Source organism: Sebastes fasciatus, chromosome 16 (assembly GCF_043250625.1).
Source record: "Sebastes fasciatus isolate fSebFas1 chromosome 16, fSebFas1.pri, whole genome shotgun sequence".
NCBI lineage: Eukaryota > Metazoa > Chordata > Actinopteri > Perciformes > Sebastidae > Sebastes > Sebastes fasciatus.
In genome coordinates, this window is record NC_133810.1 from 32,393,062 (window position 1) to 32,415,017 (window position 21,956).

At 36.2% G+C, this 21,956-nt stretch overlaps 3 protein-coding genes across 3 annotated transcripts in view; 2 read left to right on the forward strand and 1 right to left on the reverse strand.

The window, feature by feature from the left end:
- LOC141752673 (protein NLRC3-like) overlaps window positions 1-21,956 on the forward strand; it is a 782,294-nt gene that overhangs the window by 755,470 nt on the left and 4,868 nt on the right. Inside the window, exons 46-47 of the mRNA XM_074610793.1 lie at window positions 2,648-2,821; window positions 3,234-3,407. Of these exons, the coding sequence (XP_074466894.1) occupies window positions 2,648-2,821; window positions 3,234-3,407 (348 nt within the window). The remainder of the gene's footprint in view (window positions 1-2,647; window positions 2,822-3,233; window positions 3,408-21,956) is intronic.
- On the forward strand, window positions 141-1,609 carry LOC141752531 (uncharacterized; the record flags this gene model as incomplete). Its single annotated transcript, XM_074610537.1, has 1 exon — window positions 141-1,609. A coding segment is annotated over one exon (741 nt), but the record flags the coding sequence as incomplete, so codon positions are not given.
- On the reverse strand, window positions 14,396-15,209 carry LOC141752697 (collagenase 3-like). The gene is made up of 3 exons (XM_074610837.1): window positions 15,050-15,209; window positions 14,718-14,965; window positions 14,396-14,626 (listed from the first exon to the last, which is right to left on the reverse strand). The coding sequence occupies exons 1-3, from the start codon at window positions 15,161-15,163 to the stop codon at window positions 14,404-14,406; spliced, it is 585 nt and encodes a 194-aa protein (XP_074466938.1). The 5' UTR covers window positions 15,164-15,209; the 3' UTR covers window positions 14,396-14,403.

A 21,956-nucleotide genomic window follows, 5' to 3' on the forward strand; every position in this document is an offset into this window, starting at 1 on the left:
AAAGTGGGCATGTCTGTAAAGGGGAGACTCGTGGGTACCCATAGAACCCATTTACATTCACTGATCTGGAGGTCAGAGGTCAAGGGACCCCTTTGGACATGGACATGACAGTTAGGAGTGTTATTTAACCTCCTTCATGACCAGCTAGTCTGACATGGTTGGTACCGATGGATTCATCAGGTTCTGTAGTTTACTATGGTACCAGTAGTAGTAGTAGTAGCAGTAGCAGTAGTAGAAGTAGTAGTAGTAGTGGTAGTAGTAGTAGTAGTAGCAGTAGCAGTAGCAGTAGTAGAAGTAGTAGTAGTAGTAGTAGCAGTAGCAGTAGTAGAAGTAGTAGTAGCAGTAGCAGTAGTAGAAGTAGTAGTAGTAGTAGTAGCAGTAGCAGTAGTAGAAGTAGTAGTAGTAGTGGTAGTAGTAGTAGTAGTAGCAGTAGTAGTAGTAGTAGTAGTAGTAGTAGTAGTAGTAGTAGCAGTAGCAGTAGTAGAAGTAGTAGTAGCAGTAGCAGTAGTAGAAGTAGTAGTAGTAGTGGTAGTAGTAGTAGTAGTAGCAGTAGCAGTAGTAGAAGTAGTAGTAGTAGTGGTAGTAGAAGTAGTAGTAGCAGTAGCAGTAGTAGAAGTAGTAGTAGCAGTAGCAGTAGTAGAAGTAGTAGTAGTAGTGGTAGTAGTAGTAGTAGTAGTAGCAGTAGTAGTAGTAGTAGTATGACCTGGTTGGTACCGATGGATTCATCAGGTTCTGTAGTTTCAGATGATACCAGTATCTTCACTCTAGCTTTAAAACTGAGCCGCTACAACCTCCGGAAGATCGATTGCGTTAATGCGTTAAAGAAAATGGTGGCGTTAAAACGATTAACTTTGACAACCCTAGATATTAGGATATCCTAAATCTAAGACGATATCTCGTCTCATTTCACGATATTGATATAATATGGATATATTGCCCAGCCTTAGTATGTATCCAGTCAGTATGTCGTGTGTGACAGTTTCCTTGTTGAGCTGCAGGAGGATTAGTAACTCAAAGAGGGAATTTGGTACGAAACAGTCTGTAACTTTGATTTGTCGGACTCAGACTGCTGAATCTTCATATTAGTTTCAGTTGAACTTCTGAAGTCATTTCTTACAGTGTAGTTGTGTTATGAAGGCACCACTTCACAGGAGGAATGATTACTGCCACCAATAACTCTTTTAATGTACATATGACATGTGGCTGTTGTTTACAGACACACTTGAACAAATGTGGACCTTTCCTGTTAATGACATAAACCTGCTAAGCTCCCAGATACAGTGAGAAGAAGGCCATGTAATAAATGAAGTAATGAAGTCCAACAAGTCTGATTTAATATTGATCCTCTAATACCAGACTTGACAGAGATCAGCAGCATGTTATTGATGTGTGTTGACATGAACAGCTGTATGAATGTTGTGGTGACATCTGGATGATGTCTGTAGAAGGCTGACATTATGATGATCCACAATAACACAATGACAAAGTCACTCTACTCATTTTAGGGAAAAGATCATTGATTAGGACATAGTGATGTTGAGCTACACATTTAAAACCTGAACACATCTGACTGGATTATAAAGTGATTTTATCTTCATCATTTATTCTTTATTCAGATTGAGGAGCTGCAGGTTGTCAGAGATCAGCTGTGCTTCTCTGGTCTCAGCTCTGATGTCCAACCCCTCCCATCTGAGAGAGCTGGATCTGGGTGGAAACAAGCTGCAGGATTCAGGAGTGAAGCTCCTGTGTGGTTTTCTGGAGAGTCCACACTGTAGACTGGAGACTCTGAGGTCAGACACCATTTTTTACTTGTGTACTGAGATTAATATGATGTGATAGTTGTGGTGACACTAAACTGCAGACATCAGGCTGATATTATACTGATCCACACTGAGTCTCTTAATGCTAAAGTCCATTTTCTTCTTCAGTGGTTTAGTCCATTGACTGTGGCAGAGCAATGTTGAGCTACACATTTGAAACCTTCAAATATCACAACACCTGACTTTCATCAGGTAAAAATAAATTATATAAAAAAACATAAATATGAAGAATAAATAAATAATCTATTTCAGCTATCAGACAATAACAAATATATTCAGTATTTGTTTTTTCTATAAATGTTATGAAGCTATATGATGCTTTTACTGACTGAAGAGTTTAAACTGAAGATGCTTTGATTTTATGACTCCACTATTCCTCAAATATATATATTGTAGATGTCTTATCTTAAATATCTTTTGTTCACATTTCCCCAAAATCCATCCTGACATCTTTGACATCTTTATAAACTTTGAGATGTTGAGTTGAATCTTGAATCAGTTTCTGTGGTTCTTATTTGTGTTTGGCTGCTCAACATGAGTTTGTATAGATGGATCCACTGGTGGAGCTGTCAGAGTTTAAGAGGTGAAGTCACTACGTCTTTATTGAAGTAGCAGCACGTTGTCATTAATATTAATGAGAGCTCTGTTTCACTGTTTGTATTTGACAGTTTTTAACCTGCATCCTGTTGGCTTCAGGTGTTTGGAGTTTACATTTTCTAAACTTCTACGTTCTAAACCTTCTTCAGCTCTGAACACATTATTAAACATTGAATGATTTCAAGCAGGAACGTTGTCTTCTAAACTTACATCATTTATTCTTTATTCAGATTGATTGGCTGCAGTTTGTCAGAGATCAGCTGTGCTCCTCTGGCCTCAGCTCTGAAGTCCAACCCCTCCCATCTGAGAGAGCTGGAGCTGAGTAACAACGAGCTGCAGGATTCAGGAGTGAACCTTCTGTGTGGTTTTCTGGAGAGTCCACACTGTAGACTGGAGACTCTGAGGTCAGTTCACTGACTCTCTGTTACTCTTATAGATCTTATATGTTTAATTAACAATTGAACCTGATTTATGTACAAACATAACTTACATCCATAAAGTTGTTAATGTCCTTTTCTTCATATTTTCATGTTTCTTGAACTAAATTCAGTCTGCAGTCACTAAAGACTTGTGTTTCTTAAAGAAAGTGTAGAAAATGTCCACTGTTAGTTGTTAAAGTAAATGAATGTTTATCATTGTTGGTAAATGGTCACATCTGGATACAGAAGATCCTCTGAACTAATATTCAGGGTTCCTACGCAGTATGGAGAAGTATGGAATTTGATTTTAGAGAGATCAGCAGCTTGGTATTGATGTGTGTTGACATGACATGGATTATAAAGTGATTTTTATCTTCATCATTTATTCTTTATTCAGATTGAGGGACTGCAGTTTGTCAAAGATCAGCTGTGCTTCTCTGGCCTCAGCTCTGAAGTCCAACCCCTCCCATCTGAGAGAGCTGGATCTGAGAGAAAACAACCTGAAGGCTTCAGGAGTGAAGCTTCTGTCTGATCTTATGGATAGTCCACACTGTAGACTGGAGACTCTGGAGTAAGTAGAGGGTCGGAGTCGGTCCATGCTGGTTTCAGCAGTATTGTTGTGATGTGTTTCCTCCGTTAAGCTGTGAGAGGAGAACGGTGACACACAGAGAGAGAGAGAGAACAGTCAGCCAATCAGATCAGCCAGAAGCTTGTTGTGATCATGTGTTAGAGTTGATGTGAAGAAGATGTTGTTGTGTTCATGTCTCTAGGAAATAAAGCTGGATTACAGCTGACAGCATCACATCATGTATAGAGACAGTGGTCCTCATCCATCAAACTGTCGTACCATCAACTCTGATCAGAAAGTGTGTGTTCTCTCATTGAGAGATAGAACCATCATAGAACCATGGTTACATTTAGTAACCATGTGGTCTTTATACAGACCAGAACCTCTGCTGAAGTCCAGTAATCACAGCTGACGTTTTACTGTTCAGTCTGTGTATGAACATGTGGGACCTTTAAAGAGGACCTATCAGGCTGATGTTCAGCTTCATACTTGTATTTTAGGTTTCTACTAGAACATGTTTACATGCTTTAATGTTCAAAAATCACTTTACTTTTCTTCTACCGGCTATGCTGCAGCACCTCTTTACACCCCTTTACAGTCTCCCCTTTACAGACATGCCCACTTTATGATCATCACATGCAGTTTGGGGCAAGTCATAGTCAAGTCAGCACACTGACACACTGACAGCTGTTGTTGCCTGTTGGGCTGCAGTTTGACATGTTATGATTGGAGCATATTGTTTCATGCTAAATGCAGTACCTGTGAGGGTTTCTGGATCAATATCTGTCATTGATCTGTGTTGTTCATTGATTTACAATAATAAATATATTTATACATTTACATAAAGCAGCATATTAGTCCACTCCCATGTTGATCAGAGGATTAAATACTTGACAGATCTGCCTTTAAAGTTCATTCAGAACAGATAAAAAATGTGTGATTCATTTGTAATTAATCTTGATTAAATATTTTAATTGATTGACAGCCCTAGTAATATCGTGATATGGCATAAGTGTTGTCTCTTCCTGGTTTTAAAGTCTAAATTACAGTAAAGTGATGTCATTTTCTGAACTTACCAGACTGTTCTAGCTGTTCTATTATTGGTCATTTCCACAAAAAGATATTGTGATATTTGATTTTGTCCAAGTCACCCAGCCCTAACACATCTAACTCAGACTGCTGAAGCCTCCGATTAGTTTAAGAGCAACGTTACAGGTCATTTTACACACAACAAGACTGTGGATTTAGTCCTCATCTCGTATGCGTCCTTCCTGCATTTGGCAGTTTAAACTGTGTTAATTCTAGTCTGGATTATGTGTTTAACTTGTCTAGTATGCGTTTGTAAAGTGTGCCGCTCTGCTAACTGTAGACTGGTCCATGTCTCTGATTGGTCATGTGCTACAAACCCCGCCCCTTCTATGTGAACGCGCTCACAGCCAGACTGAGAAACCCTGGGTTGACTTACCGAGTTGATCAGAACTGTCGTAGGACCGCTTAGCGGGATCTTGGTTGAGGGGTTAGTTAAACCAGATAAGGAGAAGATACCCTGGGTGTGTTGGACTGGCTTCGTAGTACAGGCCTCTGGTCTGTGAGCTCTGAGCTCAGTGTGTTCACTCCAATACGTTAACATGAGAGCTGAAAGGAAGCTGGCTACGCTGCACAGACTGAAGTCCCTCTGCTCTTTATACTGGATGCTGACTGACAGCTGATGAAGGGAGTCTCTGTAAACACTGATTGATGACTTCTGGTGTCTTCTTCTTCTCTCATCAGATGTTGGTATTGATCTCTAACCACCATCATCCCTGTGTGTTCCTCTGGACCTGACAGAGTATCATCAGTGTATCTGTCCTTCTGCACAGTCTCTGCAGACACACTGAGACTCCTCCACTCCTTCTGCTCCACACTCCACCACCTCCTCCACCTGGACCTGGGTTTCACTTTGTCTTTATTCATTCATATATTCTGAACCCAAAGTGCCTCTGCAGATCAGTTCTAGGCATACAGTGCATAAGAGTGAAAATAAGGGAATAGTGATAACAGTGATAACAGTGATAATAGTGATAATAGTGCTTTAGGGGTTCTCTGTAAGGTTCAGGTCATCAACTAACATTGAAAGCTTCATAGCATCTTTTTCTTCATATGTTTCAGAGATGAAAAGTAAAGACACAGCTCCTGATGGAAAACATAGAAATGTGGTCTTGATTTCAGGAATCTATTTGTATGTATAAAAAGAATGATTATGGATTATTGATTGCCAGGTCATTCATGTACGGGATCTTTCACAATTGTACCAAATATAACATTTTCCTTTGTTAGATTAGAAAAAAATACAAATTTAGTGGACAACCAAAAATGCAAATCATCCCAGAGAGCATTAGCAAAAATACATTCATAAAATAAATGTTCTGTAGTTTCAATGTGTTCATCACAGAACCAGCAGTTATTGTGATCAAAACCAAAACGGTTTCTTAAGAACTCAGCAGAGGGGGATATTATATATATTTCACTGAGAACCTTAAAGTGAACCTCCTTCACTTTTGGTGCAATAGGACATTTAAAGAATTTCAATCTCAGACTCTCAGCATCTTTTTTAGAGAAACGTTTTAGAATTGAATTTCTGTTTGAAGAGAACGGATATAAGTCTTTAGTAAAGGTGACGTTAGGTAGTTTTAAGTTAATGAGGTTGTGACCATTCACCAAAAGTGAAGGGAGATTGGGGTTTACATTATCTTGAGATAAATGATATGCCATCACAATTACAGCTTGAGGGATTGCTTTGACAACATTGTTATACTGACCTCTGTCAACGAGGCTGAGTTTAGAACAAAAGTCCTCAAATGGTAGAATGTTTCCTGTATTGTCCAATAAATGCATCACAGATCATTTTCCTTTTTCTAACCAATTTTGTAAAAATATGGATTTATTTTTAAGTAATACATTCCGTCAATTCCGTATTGGGGTTTTATGGGGACTATAATTATGTTTGTGTATCATTTTCCAATAAAGTAAAACCTGTTGATGAAACAAGGATCATTTGACGGGGAGTTTTGTGAAGTCATAGTTGCATCTAAGAAGGAAGCCGATGCCTCCTAGTTTAGTAAAAATTTCACTGGGCATATGAAACCAAAACCTTTTTTCATGTTTTAGAAATGATCTTAATAGTTTCATTAATGTATTCAATATCAATAGCCTTAAGTCCACCTTCCTCATATTCTTTAACCATAGTGCCTTTCTTAATATAGTGTGTTTTCCTTTTCCAGATATTACTGAAATTAGCTTGGTTTATGGCTTTTATTGCATCTTTGGGAAGTGATAAGGAGTAAGCTGGGTAGATGAATCGGGAAATACACTCCATTTCTGTAAGAAGAATTCGGCCTTTGATAGAGATGTCTCTTTGAGACCAGGAATTTAGATGAGATTTACATAATTTAAATATTACTTATATTACAGCAAGAACATAATCAGATGTATTGTTAGAAGGTGGCTGCAGTAGAAGAAGAAAGTTTAAGTTAAATGACTGTGAAGTCAGACTAAATCGATTCATAATGCTGTCAGCGAAGCATTCAGACTGAAATAAAACGACAATCACGTCTTTTATCAGTTTTATTACAGTCAAATATTGACCCTCAGATACTGAGGTGAAAGTCTTAAAGTCACAGTCTGATCATCTGCTGTTCACTTCATACTCTAATACACAGTCAGAGTACTAATACTACAGTGCAGAAATACTACAAGTCCTGCTTTCCAGTAAAAGTACAGAAGTATTAGCATCAAAATCAACCTAAAGTATGAAAAGTTCTGGCCCTCATTATGCAGATGTCAGAGTGATGTTCTTTATAGACCTTTCAACCAGAGTTACAGACGGCTCTACTGTAAAAACAAAGAATAAAAGTCAATAATAATCCACAAACAAAAAGATATATAAAATAAGATAAAATCATTTAAACAATTCTAGCAAATACCCTCAGTTAAGAAATAAGATAAGATAAGAAACTATTTTATTTATCCCAATACAATGATCATTTTAAGCTGGTGGGAATAATTATAAACAATAATAATAATTAAAAAAAACAAGTAGTAATTATACTACTACTACTAATAATAATAATAATAATAATAATAATATTATTATTAATAATAATAATAATAATAATAATAATAAAATATAGTAAATAAATTAAATTTAAAAGTGGTAAAGTTGTAGACTTTAGGGGCTCTGCACAACACAAAGTGTGAAAGAGTGCAAATAAAACAAAATACAGGCAAAAAAATAAATAATAATATTAATAATAATAATAAATTAATTAAGATCAGATAAAGCAAAATATAAATGATAAAATATAAACAATAAAACATAACAATAAAATAAAGATAAAAAATAATGAGATCTGCTGTTAACCCTAACCCTAAACAGCTGTAGTTAGTCACAATCATTATGATTAAAATCATAATTACACTGCCCTCTTGTGGACAAAGAGCATAACTACATCTCTTTCTCTTTTATTTTGAAGGATGTAACCGGAAGTGTGTCTTGTATGTAATTCCTCTAACTTGATATTGATGCAGGTGTAGTTACCGACCGTGGCCACTAGGGGGCGTTAAGATCCTTCTCTGGGTGATGTTACATAGATCTCATGTTACTGAGGCTGTAGCTAGTTAACCAACCACTTTACATTTAAATATTACTTCACAGCTAGTTGGGCTGAACATTTTAAACAAATATATCAAGCTGTGATTTTTCTCACTAATATTGTGATTTAAATAGATTATTTTCTATAAATCAATCTCCTGTTTTTCTGCTGATTTGATGGCCTAATGTTACACAGTTACAGTGTTAGAAAGTACATTTACTTTCATGCCACTTTATACTTCTACTGCAGGACATTTCAGAGGGACAAGTTGTCCTTCTTACTCCATTTATCTGCATTTACGCTCTACATCTATCTGACAGCTTTAGTTACTAGTTACTTTACAAACATGTGAAAATGTACAGCTGAAACTATTAGTCGATTAACTTATTAATCGATTGACTGAAATTAATTGGCAACTATTTTTGATTATGTAATTTTTTAAGCCAAATCATTTCATGGTTCCAGCTTCACAAATGTGACGATTTGCTGCTTTTCCTTTTTAATTATTTTATTATATATAAATCTATCTAATGATATAATATGTCATAGTTTAACAGTCACAGGGGACGTTTTCTTTATTTTAATACTTAAAGTACATTTTCCTGATTATACTTACATACTTTTACTTAAGTAACATTTTCAAAGCAAGACTTTTACTTGTAACAGAGTATTTTTACAGTGTGGTATTAGCACATTTATTTAGGATCTGAATACTTCCTCCAACACTGCACAGTTGTCAACATAATACGTTTTTATTAATAATCACAAACTGGCTTTGGAAGTAACCTGAGGTAGTTTTTAACAAAACAAAGTATGATTTTAGCTGTCATTCATATGATATTACATTAGTGCTTTACTTCATAAATCAAAGATATTCCGTGTTTAAAGTAATCAGCTTGTTTAAGGTGAGACAGCTCAGTCTGGGTTCAACTTTAATGGTATATTTAGTTGTAACAGTTTGACTCTGATCAATAAATGTCAGGTTGTCCTGTATAATGTTAATAATGAATATCAGTGAGGTGCTTCTTCAGCTGATAATCATAATTCAGATTGATACTCTCTGATCAGCATCACTGTGTTCATGTTGTTGAGTCTAATTGTCTGATAAATGTTAGTTGTGACACCTACAGTACAGGTAGTTATGGCTGAAACCTTGTCTACGTACAGTGCAGGTAAATAACACCTGGCAGGTGTGTCTTCGTTAGAAACAGCAGGAATGTGATGAAGCTGCAGGTGTTGGGAGTTCTTGTTCTTCATCTGTGCTCGTTGTGTTTTTAATGCAGTGGGTTTCTTTGCTTCACGGTGTGAATAGTTGACCTCATATCAGTCACACTGATGTGAATACAGACAGTAGAAACTGGTTTATCAAGAAAATCACGTTGAACAAATGTTAAATCTAAAGTGTGTTGGTTCACTTTCCTCTGTGACAGGACTACATATATGTAGAGACTGTCATCATGCAGTTTGTATTACCCTGAGGCCTAATTGGTGGATATGTAAGCATCCTAATCACTCCACCTCAATTCAGTGAGATGTTTTCATTAGATGAAAGAGCATCAAAACTGCACAGAATACACTCATCTGACGGGTAGTCAGTCTGTTTATAGTCTTAAAAGTAAGCCCTGTTTGAGCTGATGTGGCTCATTGCTAAGGAGATTATCTACTGCTTTTTTTTAGTCATGAAGCAGTTTAGCCATACACCCCTCTGGACAGGAAGCCAGTCCATTGCAGGGGCTCAACCCACATCTAGAATTTAACCTCTTACCATTCCAGCCCCTTGTGTAGGGGGGTAGGGTTGGGGGAAAGGGGATGTTCAGGAGTAGATAATAAAAGTCAACAGTAGATGCCACATAGAAGGGGTGTACATTATGTCTCATAAGTTCTTGCATCATTTTTTGGGTTGATACCATTTGTTACACAGATTTGGTGCTGAATTTAACCTCCTTTTACATTGGGAGAATTGATAAAAGATTAGCAACAATCCCTCCAAAAGACCACATTAAGACACCAAGACCTTGAGGAACACAGTAGAAAAAGACATGCTGTGATTTGGTATCAAAACCTTTTGACATTTGGACATTTCTCCAAGAATTCTCCTTGTCAATCTAGCTAGGAAAGCCATCCATCCTCTGAATGCTCTAGGTCTCTAGTTTGTGGGTTAGGGTTAGGGTTAGGGTTTGATCCTTATGTGACACAGTGATTTTTGAGGGCCAAATCAAATGCAGAAGTCAAATACAAAAAGAAACATTGCACCAGTGTATCCTGGCAGATAGCTCAGTGTGGTAGATAAGAATTTATCAACGTACTATACTATTACTTTTTTCCCCAAAAATTCTGCATACTATATGACTTTTTTTAAGAACATTTTTCGACATACTATACTGCGACTTTCTTTGTACAAATTTTCAACATGCTACAGAATGACTTTTTTTTCAAAATATTTTTGACATATTACTTTTTTCATGACATTTTTTGTCCTACAATAGTATGCCTTTTTTTCATGAATTTTTTTTTTTTTAATAGCATTTTTCGAACACAACTTTTTTTACATGCTATGTTATGACTTTTGAAATAGCTCAGGTTGGTAGATATCTGGTTGGAATATTGGCGGTTGTGAGTTTGATCCTTATATGACACAATGAGTTTTGAGCTCTTACTTCAAATAAAGAAGTCAAATACAAAAAGAAACAATACATCAACATATCTGGTGAGATAGCTCAGTGTGGTAGATAACTGGATGTAGTATCCGGTTGGAGTACGGGAGGTTGTGTGTTTGATCCTTATATGGCACAATGAGTTTTGAGGGCTAACTTCAAATAAAGAAGTCAAATACAATAACAAACACTGCAACTGTGTATCTGGTGAGATAGCTCAGTGTGGTAGATAACTGGACGGAATACCTAGTTGGAATACTGGAGGTTGTAGGTTCCATCCTTATTTGACACGATGAGTTTTGAGGTCTTACTTCAAATAAACAAGTCAAATACAATAGCAAACACCGCATCAGTGTATCTGCTCAGATAGCTCAGTGTGGTAGATGACTGGTCGTAGTATCCGGTTGGAATACTGGAGGTTGTGGGTTCCATCCTTATGTGACACAGTCTGTTTTCAGGTCTAACTTCTAATGACCAAGTCAAATATACCAAGAGAACAGTCCTCACTGCGTGTGGCATTGGTGGCTGGGTTGCTGAGTTCCTGGATCGGGCTGCGGCAGAGCGGGGTTCAATCCCTACCCTCATCAGTGTCCGGTGCCCGACAGTGGTGTGAGACGAGCGTCTCCTCCCAGGGTTTACCAGAGATACAACTGGGGGGTTATGCATCAGTATATATGTTAAATATATACTTTTATGCGACGCACATAATATTGTATGCGACGCATATGATATTATTTAATATATATACTTTATGCGACGCATATAATATTATATGCTACGCATATAACATTATTTAATATATTATATAATATATATTATTATATTAAATATATTTATACTTCGCATTTAATATCACATGCGTCGCATAAAAGTATATATTTAACATATATACTGATGCATAACCCCTCAGTTGTATCTCTGGTAAACCCTGGGAGGAGACGCTCGTCTCACACCACTGTCGGGCACCGGACACTGATGAGGGTAGGGATTGAACCCCGATCTGCCGCAGCCCGAACCAGAACTCAGCAACCCAGCCACCAATGCCACACGCAGTGAGGACTGTTCTCTTCGTATATTTGACTTGGTCATTAGAAGTTAGACCTGAAAACAGACTGTGTCACATAAGGATGGAACCCACAACCTCCAGTATTCCAACCGGATACTACGAGCAGTTATCTACCACACTGAGCTATCTGAGCAGATACACTGATGCGGTGTTTGCTATTGTATGTGACTTGTTTATTTGAAGTAAGACCTCAAAACTCATCGTGTCATATAAGGATGGAACCCACAACCTCCAGTATTCAAACCGGATACTACGACCAGTTATCTACCACACTGAGCTATCTGAGCAGATACACTGATGCGGTGTTTGCTATTGTATTTGACTTGTTTATTTGAAGTAAGACCTCAAAACTCATCCTGCCAAATAAGGATGGAACCTACAACCTCCAGTACTCCAACCAGATACTACGAAATTATGACTTTATTCTCTAAATCTCAGATTAATTTATTTTTCCTCAATGTGGCCCTAATACTCCGTCGTACCGTCGTACCATAGACCTACAACAACGATAAATAAAAATGAAAATGTAAACAAAGAACAGTTATTCATTTCCATGTTTATAAATCCACAGGGAGCCTCTGGAGAGGAGCTGAAGAGACGCAGGTTGCTGACTCCTGCTCTACACTTCTTGTATTTTTGTAAACTCAGAACTGGCTGTTCCAAATGCATCGTTGCTATTTTACCCCACAACACAAATGTCTTCTGTATAGCTAAGTTTTCTTTGTGGGATATCACAACCAGCCTTTTTCAACACCCTCTTAACCCTTAACACATGGTAAAGATGGTTCCTGCAGGCACCAGCACGCCACCAGTGGAATGATTGTTGTCTCTTTGTTATGTTGAGTGATATACGGTACATCATGTAACTGCACTGCATTGCCAGTAATTAAGGGATATGCCACCCAAATACACACCATAGCAGATCAACAAGCTCAAGTTATCAGTGGTAAATATTAAAGTACATTACTTGAGGTGTGTGTACTTTACTGGAGTATTTAAATTTCATGCTACTTTATACTTCTAGTCCACAATGTTTCAGATGGAAATATCATACTTATACCTCACTACATTTATTTGACGTGTTTAGTTACTAGTTATTTTTGAGATCAAGAGTTTCCATGCAACATGCTGTACATGAAGAGTATGTAAAATATGATGCAGCACTATTTTAATATACAGTATAATATAATATAATATAATACAATATAATATAATATAATATAATATAATATAATATAATATAATGTAATATAATATAATATAATATAATACAATATAATATAACATAATATGATATAATGTAATGTAATATAATATAATACAATACAATATCATATAATATGATATAATATAATATGATATAATATAATATAATATAATATATGATATAAGATAATATAATATAATATAATACAGTACAATATAATATAACATAATATGATATAATATAATATGATATAATATAATATAATACAATATAACATAATATAATATAATATGATATAATATAACATAATATAATATATGATATAAGATAATATAATATAATATAATATACTATAATACAATATAATATAATATAATACAATATAACATAATATAATATAATATGATATAATATAACATAATATAATATATGATATAACATAATATAATATAATATAATATAATATAATACAATATAATATAACATAATATAATATAACATAATATAATACGATACAATATAATATAATATGATATAATATAATATGATATGATATAACATTATATAATATAATATGATATAATATAACATAATATAATATATGATATAAGATAATATAATATAATATAATATACTATAATACAATATAATATAATATAATATAAGTCAATATAACATAATATAATATAATATGATATAATATAACATAATATAATATATGATATAAGATAATATAATATAATATAATATAATATAATACAATATAATATAACATAATATAATATAACATAATATAATACGATACAATATAATATAATATGATATAATATGATATGATATAACATAATATAATATGATATAATATAACATAATATAATATATGATATAAGATAATATAATATAATATAATATACTATAATACAATATAATATAATATAATATAATATAATATAATATAATATAATACAATATAACATAATATAATATAATATGATATAATATAACATAATATAATATATGATATAAGATAATATAATATAATATAATATACTATAATACAATATAATATAATATAATATAATATAATACAATATAACATAATATAATATAATATGATATAATATAACATAATATAATATATGATATAACATAATATAATATAATATAATATAATATAATATAATATAATATAATATAATATAATATAATACAATATAATATAACAAAATATAATATAATAAAACATAATATAATACGATACAATATAATATAATATGATATAATATAATATGATATGATATAACATAATACAATACAATATAATATAACATAATATAATATAATATAATATTAATAATTAAACACTCTGCCATTCTGCATAGTGAGTACTTTTGATAATTAACACTGAGAATACAGGACTTTTACTTGTAATAGAGTATTTTTAGACTTTTTCTGCTTTTATTAAATAAAGGATCTGAGTACTTCTTCCACCTCTGAAACTCATTCTGTACTCACATCGGCTGCCGAAGGAGATCATGATGTCAGCGGTGCCACTGCTGATCTTTGTGAATCTCAGAGGAGTGACCTTGGCCCAGACCTGCAGCGCCTTCTCTATGGAGTCATCTATCTCTGACACAGGCATGTCACGTGTGTAGGTCACTATCCTGTCATACAAATAGTCAAGAAGAATTATTAGTTAGACTTACTATGATATTACTCTCTCACACTTTACTTTCTCACTTCAGATCAGTTCACCTGTAGGTAAGGCTCTTTTTCTCCCACTTGAGGTTACTTCCAAACGTGGAGAAACGGGCGATGTTGCCGTCCGGGACGCCACAGCGGGCCTTCTTCATCATCACCACGGTGTCGGCGTCCAGCGTCCCGGTGATCTGGAGACCGAAGAATCTCTGCATCTCACTCAGCTTCCTGCTCACCGGGCTGATCCCCCGTCTGGTGGCTGGACCTCTCTCCTCTGTCAGGTTGAAGAAGTTCTTCAGGTAGTTCTGTAAAATGAAGGTGAGAAAAGTCCCCAAAATGCACATCTTAAATGCAAAGTAGTGAGAACACATGCATGTAAACATACACACCTCTGCAAAGCCTTCATCCTGCACAGTGACCGGTGGTGGTGGTGGTGTTGTAGGCACACAGTAAACTGTGAGTGCCAGTAGGCTCAGTACGATGCACAGACTGCAAGACCTCATGCTTCCTCACTTTAATGTGACTTGTGTTTGCGTTGCTGGAGTCAGCTGTTATATATATACAGGCTGAGGAGGAGTAGACGCGTTGTTGGAGGAGTGGGCGTGTTGAGCAACTAACTACCTCAGTGACTCAAGAAGAAGTATTCCATTTATGGATGACAAGGAGGAGATTGGCTTTGATTGCTCAGCCAAGACAAGAAAAATCCCCCATGATGACACATGACATGTCAATACAGAAACTATCCTTTAAATAAAATAAGTGGTATGGAAGTGATACTCATACATACAGCATTAACAGGAGCAGCTGGCCAAGGTACCATGACTTCTCTATCTGTTGCTTAAGCTTATATTCTGAGCCATATTCTGATATTTTAGTCAGGTTTTTCCGGCAGTCTGTCGTGAATTCAACAGTCTTTATGTCTCCTCTAACCCCTCAGGCTACTGTTGCTACTGACAGGACAGTGATGTGCTCTGTGCAAGAAAACAGACAAGCTGCGTCATGTCATGAAGTCCTTCTGACAGGTATAGTATGTGCAGATGCCACAGGTCACCGTACAACTCTATACTCACCAACTACGTCACAACAGCTGTATCAGGTTTATAGTTGGGTCAATATTCATCATTTTATGACATGGTCAGTTTATTCTGTAAATGTAAAATCACCTCTTTTTATATATATATATATATATATATATCTTTATGTATCTATTTGTGTAACATTTGTTAACAACATTGTTAGTGGAAAACTACATTGTGATTGCTGTTTCCTAACTCTGGACCCTGGGAGGATCACTACATGTCTTCATTGTGCAACTTATTATGTCTTCAGGTAAACCGCCCAGTAGATGCAAGAAGTGATGAAAGTGTTGCAATAGAAAAGCAGCATCTTAGCCATTATATATATATTGTGAAATAATAATAATAAAATACTCATCAAAAGGACCTGATTGTTTATTATTTATTTATTTACTACTACTAAATATAAATCTTAGCATTTTGCCTACAAAATCTGTGACCAATTAACCATGATGCATATATATAAATAAATATAAATATATATATATATAAAAATATATATATAAAATATATATATATATAAATATTAAAGGTCCCATATCGTCCTCATTGTCAGGTTCATACTTGTGTTTTGTGTTTTTACTAGAACAAGTTTACATGCTGTAATGTTAAAAGAAAAAACTTTATTTTCCTCGTCCTGTCTGCCTGAATATACCTGTATTCACTGTCTGTCTGAAACGCTCCGTTTTAGCTCATTTCAAAGGAATTGCGTTGCTAGGCAACAGCTTGGGTCCATGTTTACTTCCTGTCAGCTGATGTTATTTACATACACTGCAACAGGAAATAAACTGGGACACATTTAGAATGTTTACGTTTAAAACCGTGTGATGATCTAAATATTGTATATTTGTGACATCACAAATGGACAAAAATCCTGACGGCTTGTTTCAAACACACAATTTCTGGATACGGGCTGTGTGTATTTCTCCGTTTATTGAGCGTTTTGATAGTTTAACAGTATTTATAAAGCTCTTAAACCTGCTTTATAATATAAAAGATATGAAAATCTCACTTTTTTAAATATGGGACCTTTAAAGCATGTGTATCAAAAGCATTCATCACATAAGTGGTGTGTAACAATATATACATACCAGACTCCATTCAGAAAACAAGCAATTTAAAAGTTGTTTGCTTGTCGTCATGGTAACAGACCTGACAAAGCATGAATTTAGACTTTTTACTAATCAGCATCATTATGTAGTTATTTCGGCTTCACTTTTAATCCGTTTATTGTATTATTATTATTATTATTTGGGCAAAAACAGCTGACAGCCATCGACCTGCTATCAGCTGTTTGTTTACCCGGAAGTTAAATTGGCCAACCCCGCCGTCCTCAGCCAATCCGCAGCAGCGACGTCATCGAAGGCCAGCCAATGAGAACAGCACCTCTTAACACAGATCCTCAGAAAAACCAAGAGCTCTCACTCTCCATTACTTTAGCCACACCATATTACCTGTACAGTTTAATAACAACATAAATACACATAAATAACAGTTTGTCTGTCTTTTAAAGTTTTCTTTATATGTTTCTTTATAAGATAAGATAAGATGAACCTTTATTAATCCCCGGAGGGAAATTCAGGTGTCAAAGCAGCAACATCAGCAAACAGAGTGAATCACAGGAGAGGTAAAGGTATACAAAAATTCTAAAGACAATAATAGAGATATAAAAGATACAGAGTGAATGGGTGAACATAGTGTGTACAGTCCGTCAATAAATAAATGTAGTATGTACAATAAATAAATAAATGTAATATGTACATATGTGCAGTCAGCAATAAAGTGGTATATAGGATGTATAGTGTAAAGTGAGTGTAAAGTGCGCCAGATAGTGCATGTTTAAATTTCTTAAAAGTCCTAATAGTTGTCATATGGGGGTCAGCCTTGGTTGTGGAGCCTGATGGCTACCAGCATGAAGGACTGACCCAGGCGCTTTGTGTTGTGCCGAGGAGGGATGAGTCTGTGGCTGAAGGTGCTCCTCATCTTGACTAGCTCATCTGAGTATTGTCTTTCTGTGTACTGTGTGTACTCTGAGTATTGTCTTTCTGTGTACTGTGTGTACTCTGAGTATTGTCTTTCTGTGTACTGTGTGTACTCTGAGTATTATCCTGCTGTGTACTATGTGTACTCTGAGTATTGTCTTGTTCTGGACTTGGTGCTGCAGGCTCACCATTATGTGTCCCAGCATTTTGTTTCTGTGGACAGGTCCGGATGAGGTGACCCTCCATTCCACAGCCAAAACATTTCATTCTCCCTGAAGACACATGAACAATGTAGTCAAACTCCTCCACCCTAAACTTCAACATCAAGTTTAACTCCTCAGTGTTGTTCTTTAGAATCATGAAGACCTGCCTTCTGAAGGAAACCACGTGCTTCAGGTGAGGAGATTTACAGCCCAGAGGAATCAGTTTAATTGGAGACATTAAATGTCCATGTCTCACCAGTTCCCTCTGCAACATTTCATTACTAATGAATGGAGGGACTTTTGACAGAATGATCTTTTTGGCCGGATTAACCAGCGGCACTACCTGAACAAAGGTGTCTTTAATCACCACACCTTGTTCAACAACCACGTTCACTTTATCAACGCTGTCCAGAAAGATCACGACTCCATTATTCATTCTGGATGCGGACTTAACACTGCCATAACCGACCATTTCTCCGATTGCTAAACTGCAATCCTCAACGGAGCAGGTAACAGCTGGACAGAGTTTAACTCCATGCCGGCGGGTGAGCTTCTCCAGGGCCATAACCGACCATTTCTCCGATTGCTAAACTGCAATCCTCAACGGAGCAGGTAACAGCTGGACAGAGTTTAACTCCATGCCGGCGGGTGAGCTTCTCCAGCCCCCCGCCTCCGACTCCAAGAGCCGGCATGACTCCCAGCCGAGCCGGTCGGCACCGCTCCGGAGCCGAACACACTTCAAACTACAGTTATAAATCTAACAACTAACCAACTAACCAACAAACAAACAAACAAACAAACAAACAAACAAACAAACAAACAAACAAACAAACAAACAAACAAAAGATAGAAAACACAATCACGCTCAGACACGCTCTCACCGTCTTCCACTCCAGCATGCACTCAGAGAGAGAGAGAGAGAGAAAGAGAGAAAGAAAGAAAGAGAGAGAGGAAAGAGAGGAGAGAGAGAGAGAGAGAGAAAGAGAGAAAGAAAGAAAGAAAGAGAGAGAAAGAGAGGAGAGAGAGAGATAAATAAAAAAGACAGAAAGAAAGAGAGAGAGACAGAGAGAGAGAAAGAAAGAAAGAAAGAAAGAGAGAGAGAGAAACAAACAAACACACACATAAACACACAAACAGACAAACAGACAAACAAACAAATACTAACACTAACAAACAAACAAACAAACAAACCAACAAACTAACTAACTAACAACAAACAAAAAAACTCTGGAACCTCCCCCCCAAGCCTGTGTTGGGACGCGCCCTAGAGCAGGTCGCAGAGCATCCAACACAGACTTGGGGGCATTCCCAGAGCCCGTCCTCTCTTTAAGAGAGAGGATGTTAACGGAAGGTGGAAAACAGGGTCTATAGGTAAACTCTGTTCCGGACGCCAATGACGTCACACATGACATCACGGAACAGAATGTGGAAAGCGGGTCTATGTAACCTAGGTTACGGATGCCAATGACGTCACACATGACATCACGGAACAGAATGTGGAAAGCGGCGTCTATGTAACCTAGGTTACGGATGCCAATGACGTCACACATGACATCACGGAACATATCAGGCTCGTTTGAGATGAACTGCGCCTCTTAATTAAATGATGAATTTAGAGATTTTAGAGAGAAGGAGATATCTTTACCTGAAATTACTGAATGTATTAAATGTCTTAGAGAAAAACAAGTCCCCAGGTAATGATGGTCGGACAGGGGATTTTACAAAACCTTTACTTCTAAACTTTCTCACTAGCAATGTTTACAGAATGTGTTCAAAAGGCTGAGCTCCCTACTACATTAAGGCACGGGGTAATTACATGAATTCCAAAAACAAACAAAGATAGATTAAATATCGAAGATTGGAGACCTATTAGACAACTCTATTGACTGTTGGCCACCACGTGACATTAGTGCAGTAGCTGAGAATCTAAAGATGTTTATTGAAAAGTTTAATCTGATTGATATTTTGAGGAGAACATTTCCTGGACTAAATGCTTACACTTATGAATATTGATAATATTTCGGTTGATATTGTTACTACACCATTAACAGACCATAGTGCAGTTTCTATTCATATTCCTTTACATTTCACCAATATAAAAACCTGTAGAGGCAATCATTTTTTCAGAGAAAAGTAGATGAAAAACGGGTGTAAGGTGATCCACATGTATGCAGAACATTTTCAAGTATTGCATTGATACAGTTCTGCATGAGTCAAGCTTTACCTATATATCAAACTTTTTGTAATAACGTTGCAGAGATGTCATACATGCTGATATTACTAATATCTTGGGTGAGGGGGTTTTCTGTGCTGCCTGTGATATTCTAGGACACACAGGCCATTTCTTTCACCGCCTGTAGGAAATAATCTTGTGTAGGTAGCCTACTCTATCTTACTGCTGCAGGTTAACTGTCACTGCTTCTAGCTGCCATGTTAAAAAGGTCAGCACCACTACAGCATTACTTCTTATTTACCTTAATTCCTCCGATGAACTGTTCATCCATTTACCTGCTGAAAAAGAGTTTCAGAGCATCCAGACCAACATCTATTTATAATAAAGCAGCAGACTTGATTACCACGAGCCATCAGGTCTGCAGATAGAAAATATGAAGGTCCTTGACTTTAAACTAGAATTTTTCGTGCGTCGGTTCGTCCGGATGATCTCCACGTAGTTTTTACGCAGCGCAAAAACGCGCTGCAACAGCAGAGACAACTCTGATTTTAGAAAAGCAAACTTGAACATCAACATAGGCGACTGTATGTCGAAGCAGCCACAACATAATCAGTCAACAACACGGAGCTAATGCATGAGAACTGCGAGGAGAGGAAGAGGGAGTGAGTTAGTGAATGGATGACCCATAACCACGTTACTATGGTTCATAATAATGCAGGACAGTGAGGATACATCCATTTCATACAGGAGACGAGCAAGAATCTACCGATGAGCATTCATCCCACAGAGGTTCATATGAGACAGCAGAGCAGTCACATCAAATGTCACCTTGAGTAGGCTACAGTGTAAATCAACATAAGTTGAGTATAACTGAAAACATATCATTTATTAGGAATAGATCGACATTCATATACACGCACACACACACACACACACACACACACGCACACACACACACACACACACACAGACTTCACCATTTCAGGGTTCTCAGAACGTTACATGATGCAGGGCTTTATATTGTTTTTTTTAAACAAACTATACATTAGAAATACAGATGCTATTATGAACATACTAATTGTCTTTTTGATAGCCTACCTCTAAAGAATTGAATCAGTATTGATAACTGTATTATTCCTACTAAAGTTTGCAATGGCGTCAGTTTGAAAAATGATATGATGCAGTTACTACCTGTGACCACTGGGGGGGCAGTAAAATTCAGGATTTCAAATGCACAGGTCAAGTTATCAACAGGTCTTTTTATTTACCCCAGTTGTTTAACCTGAATAATATACTGTGTATATATATATATATATATATGTGGACAACATTGTTGGTACCCTTCCGTTAAAGAAAGAAAAACCCACAATGGTCACTGAAATAACTTGAAACTGACAAAAGTAATAATAAATAAAAATGTACTGAAAATGAACTAATGAAAATCAGACATTGATTTTGAATTGTGGTTCAACAGAATCATTTTAAAAAACAAACTAATGAAACTGGCCTGGACAAAAAGGATGGTACCCCTAGAAAAGATGTAAAATAATGTGACCATAGGGACACGTTAAACTAAGGTGTGTCCTGTAATTAGTATCACATGTATCTTCAAACTTGTAATCAGTCAGTCTGCCTATTTAAAGGGTGAAAAGTAGTCACTGTGCTGTTTGGTATCATGGTGTGTACCACACTGAACATGGACCACAGAAAGCTAAGGAGAGAGTTGTATATATAATGTTCATCTTAAAACAGCGTGCCACGTCGCATGCACGGCCAGGACATTCCAATTAAAAAGGACATGGTTCTAAAGCAGTGTTGTTAATGACTTTGCGGAGCACAAGACCTGTAGGATAAACTTCTAA

Excerpts from the sequence above, each read along its gene's own strand:
- LOC141752697 (XM_074610837.1), bottom strand. The coding sequence starts at position 15,163 with ATGAGGTCTTGCAGTCTGTGCATCGTACTGAGCCTACTGGCACTCACA. Across the intron at positions 14,966-15,049 it reads AGGATGAAGGCTTTGCAGAG|AACTACCTGAAGAACTTCTT; the intron begins GTGTGTATGTTT and ends TTCATTTTACAG. Across the intron at positions 14,627-14,717 it reads AAAAAGAGCCTTACCTACAG|GATAGTGACCTACACACGTG; the intron begins GTGAACTGATCT and ends TTTGTATGACAG.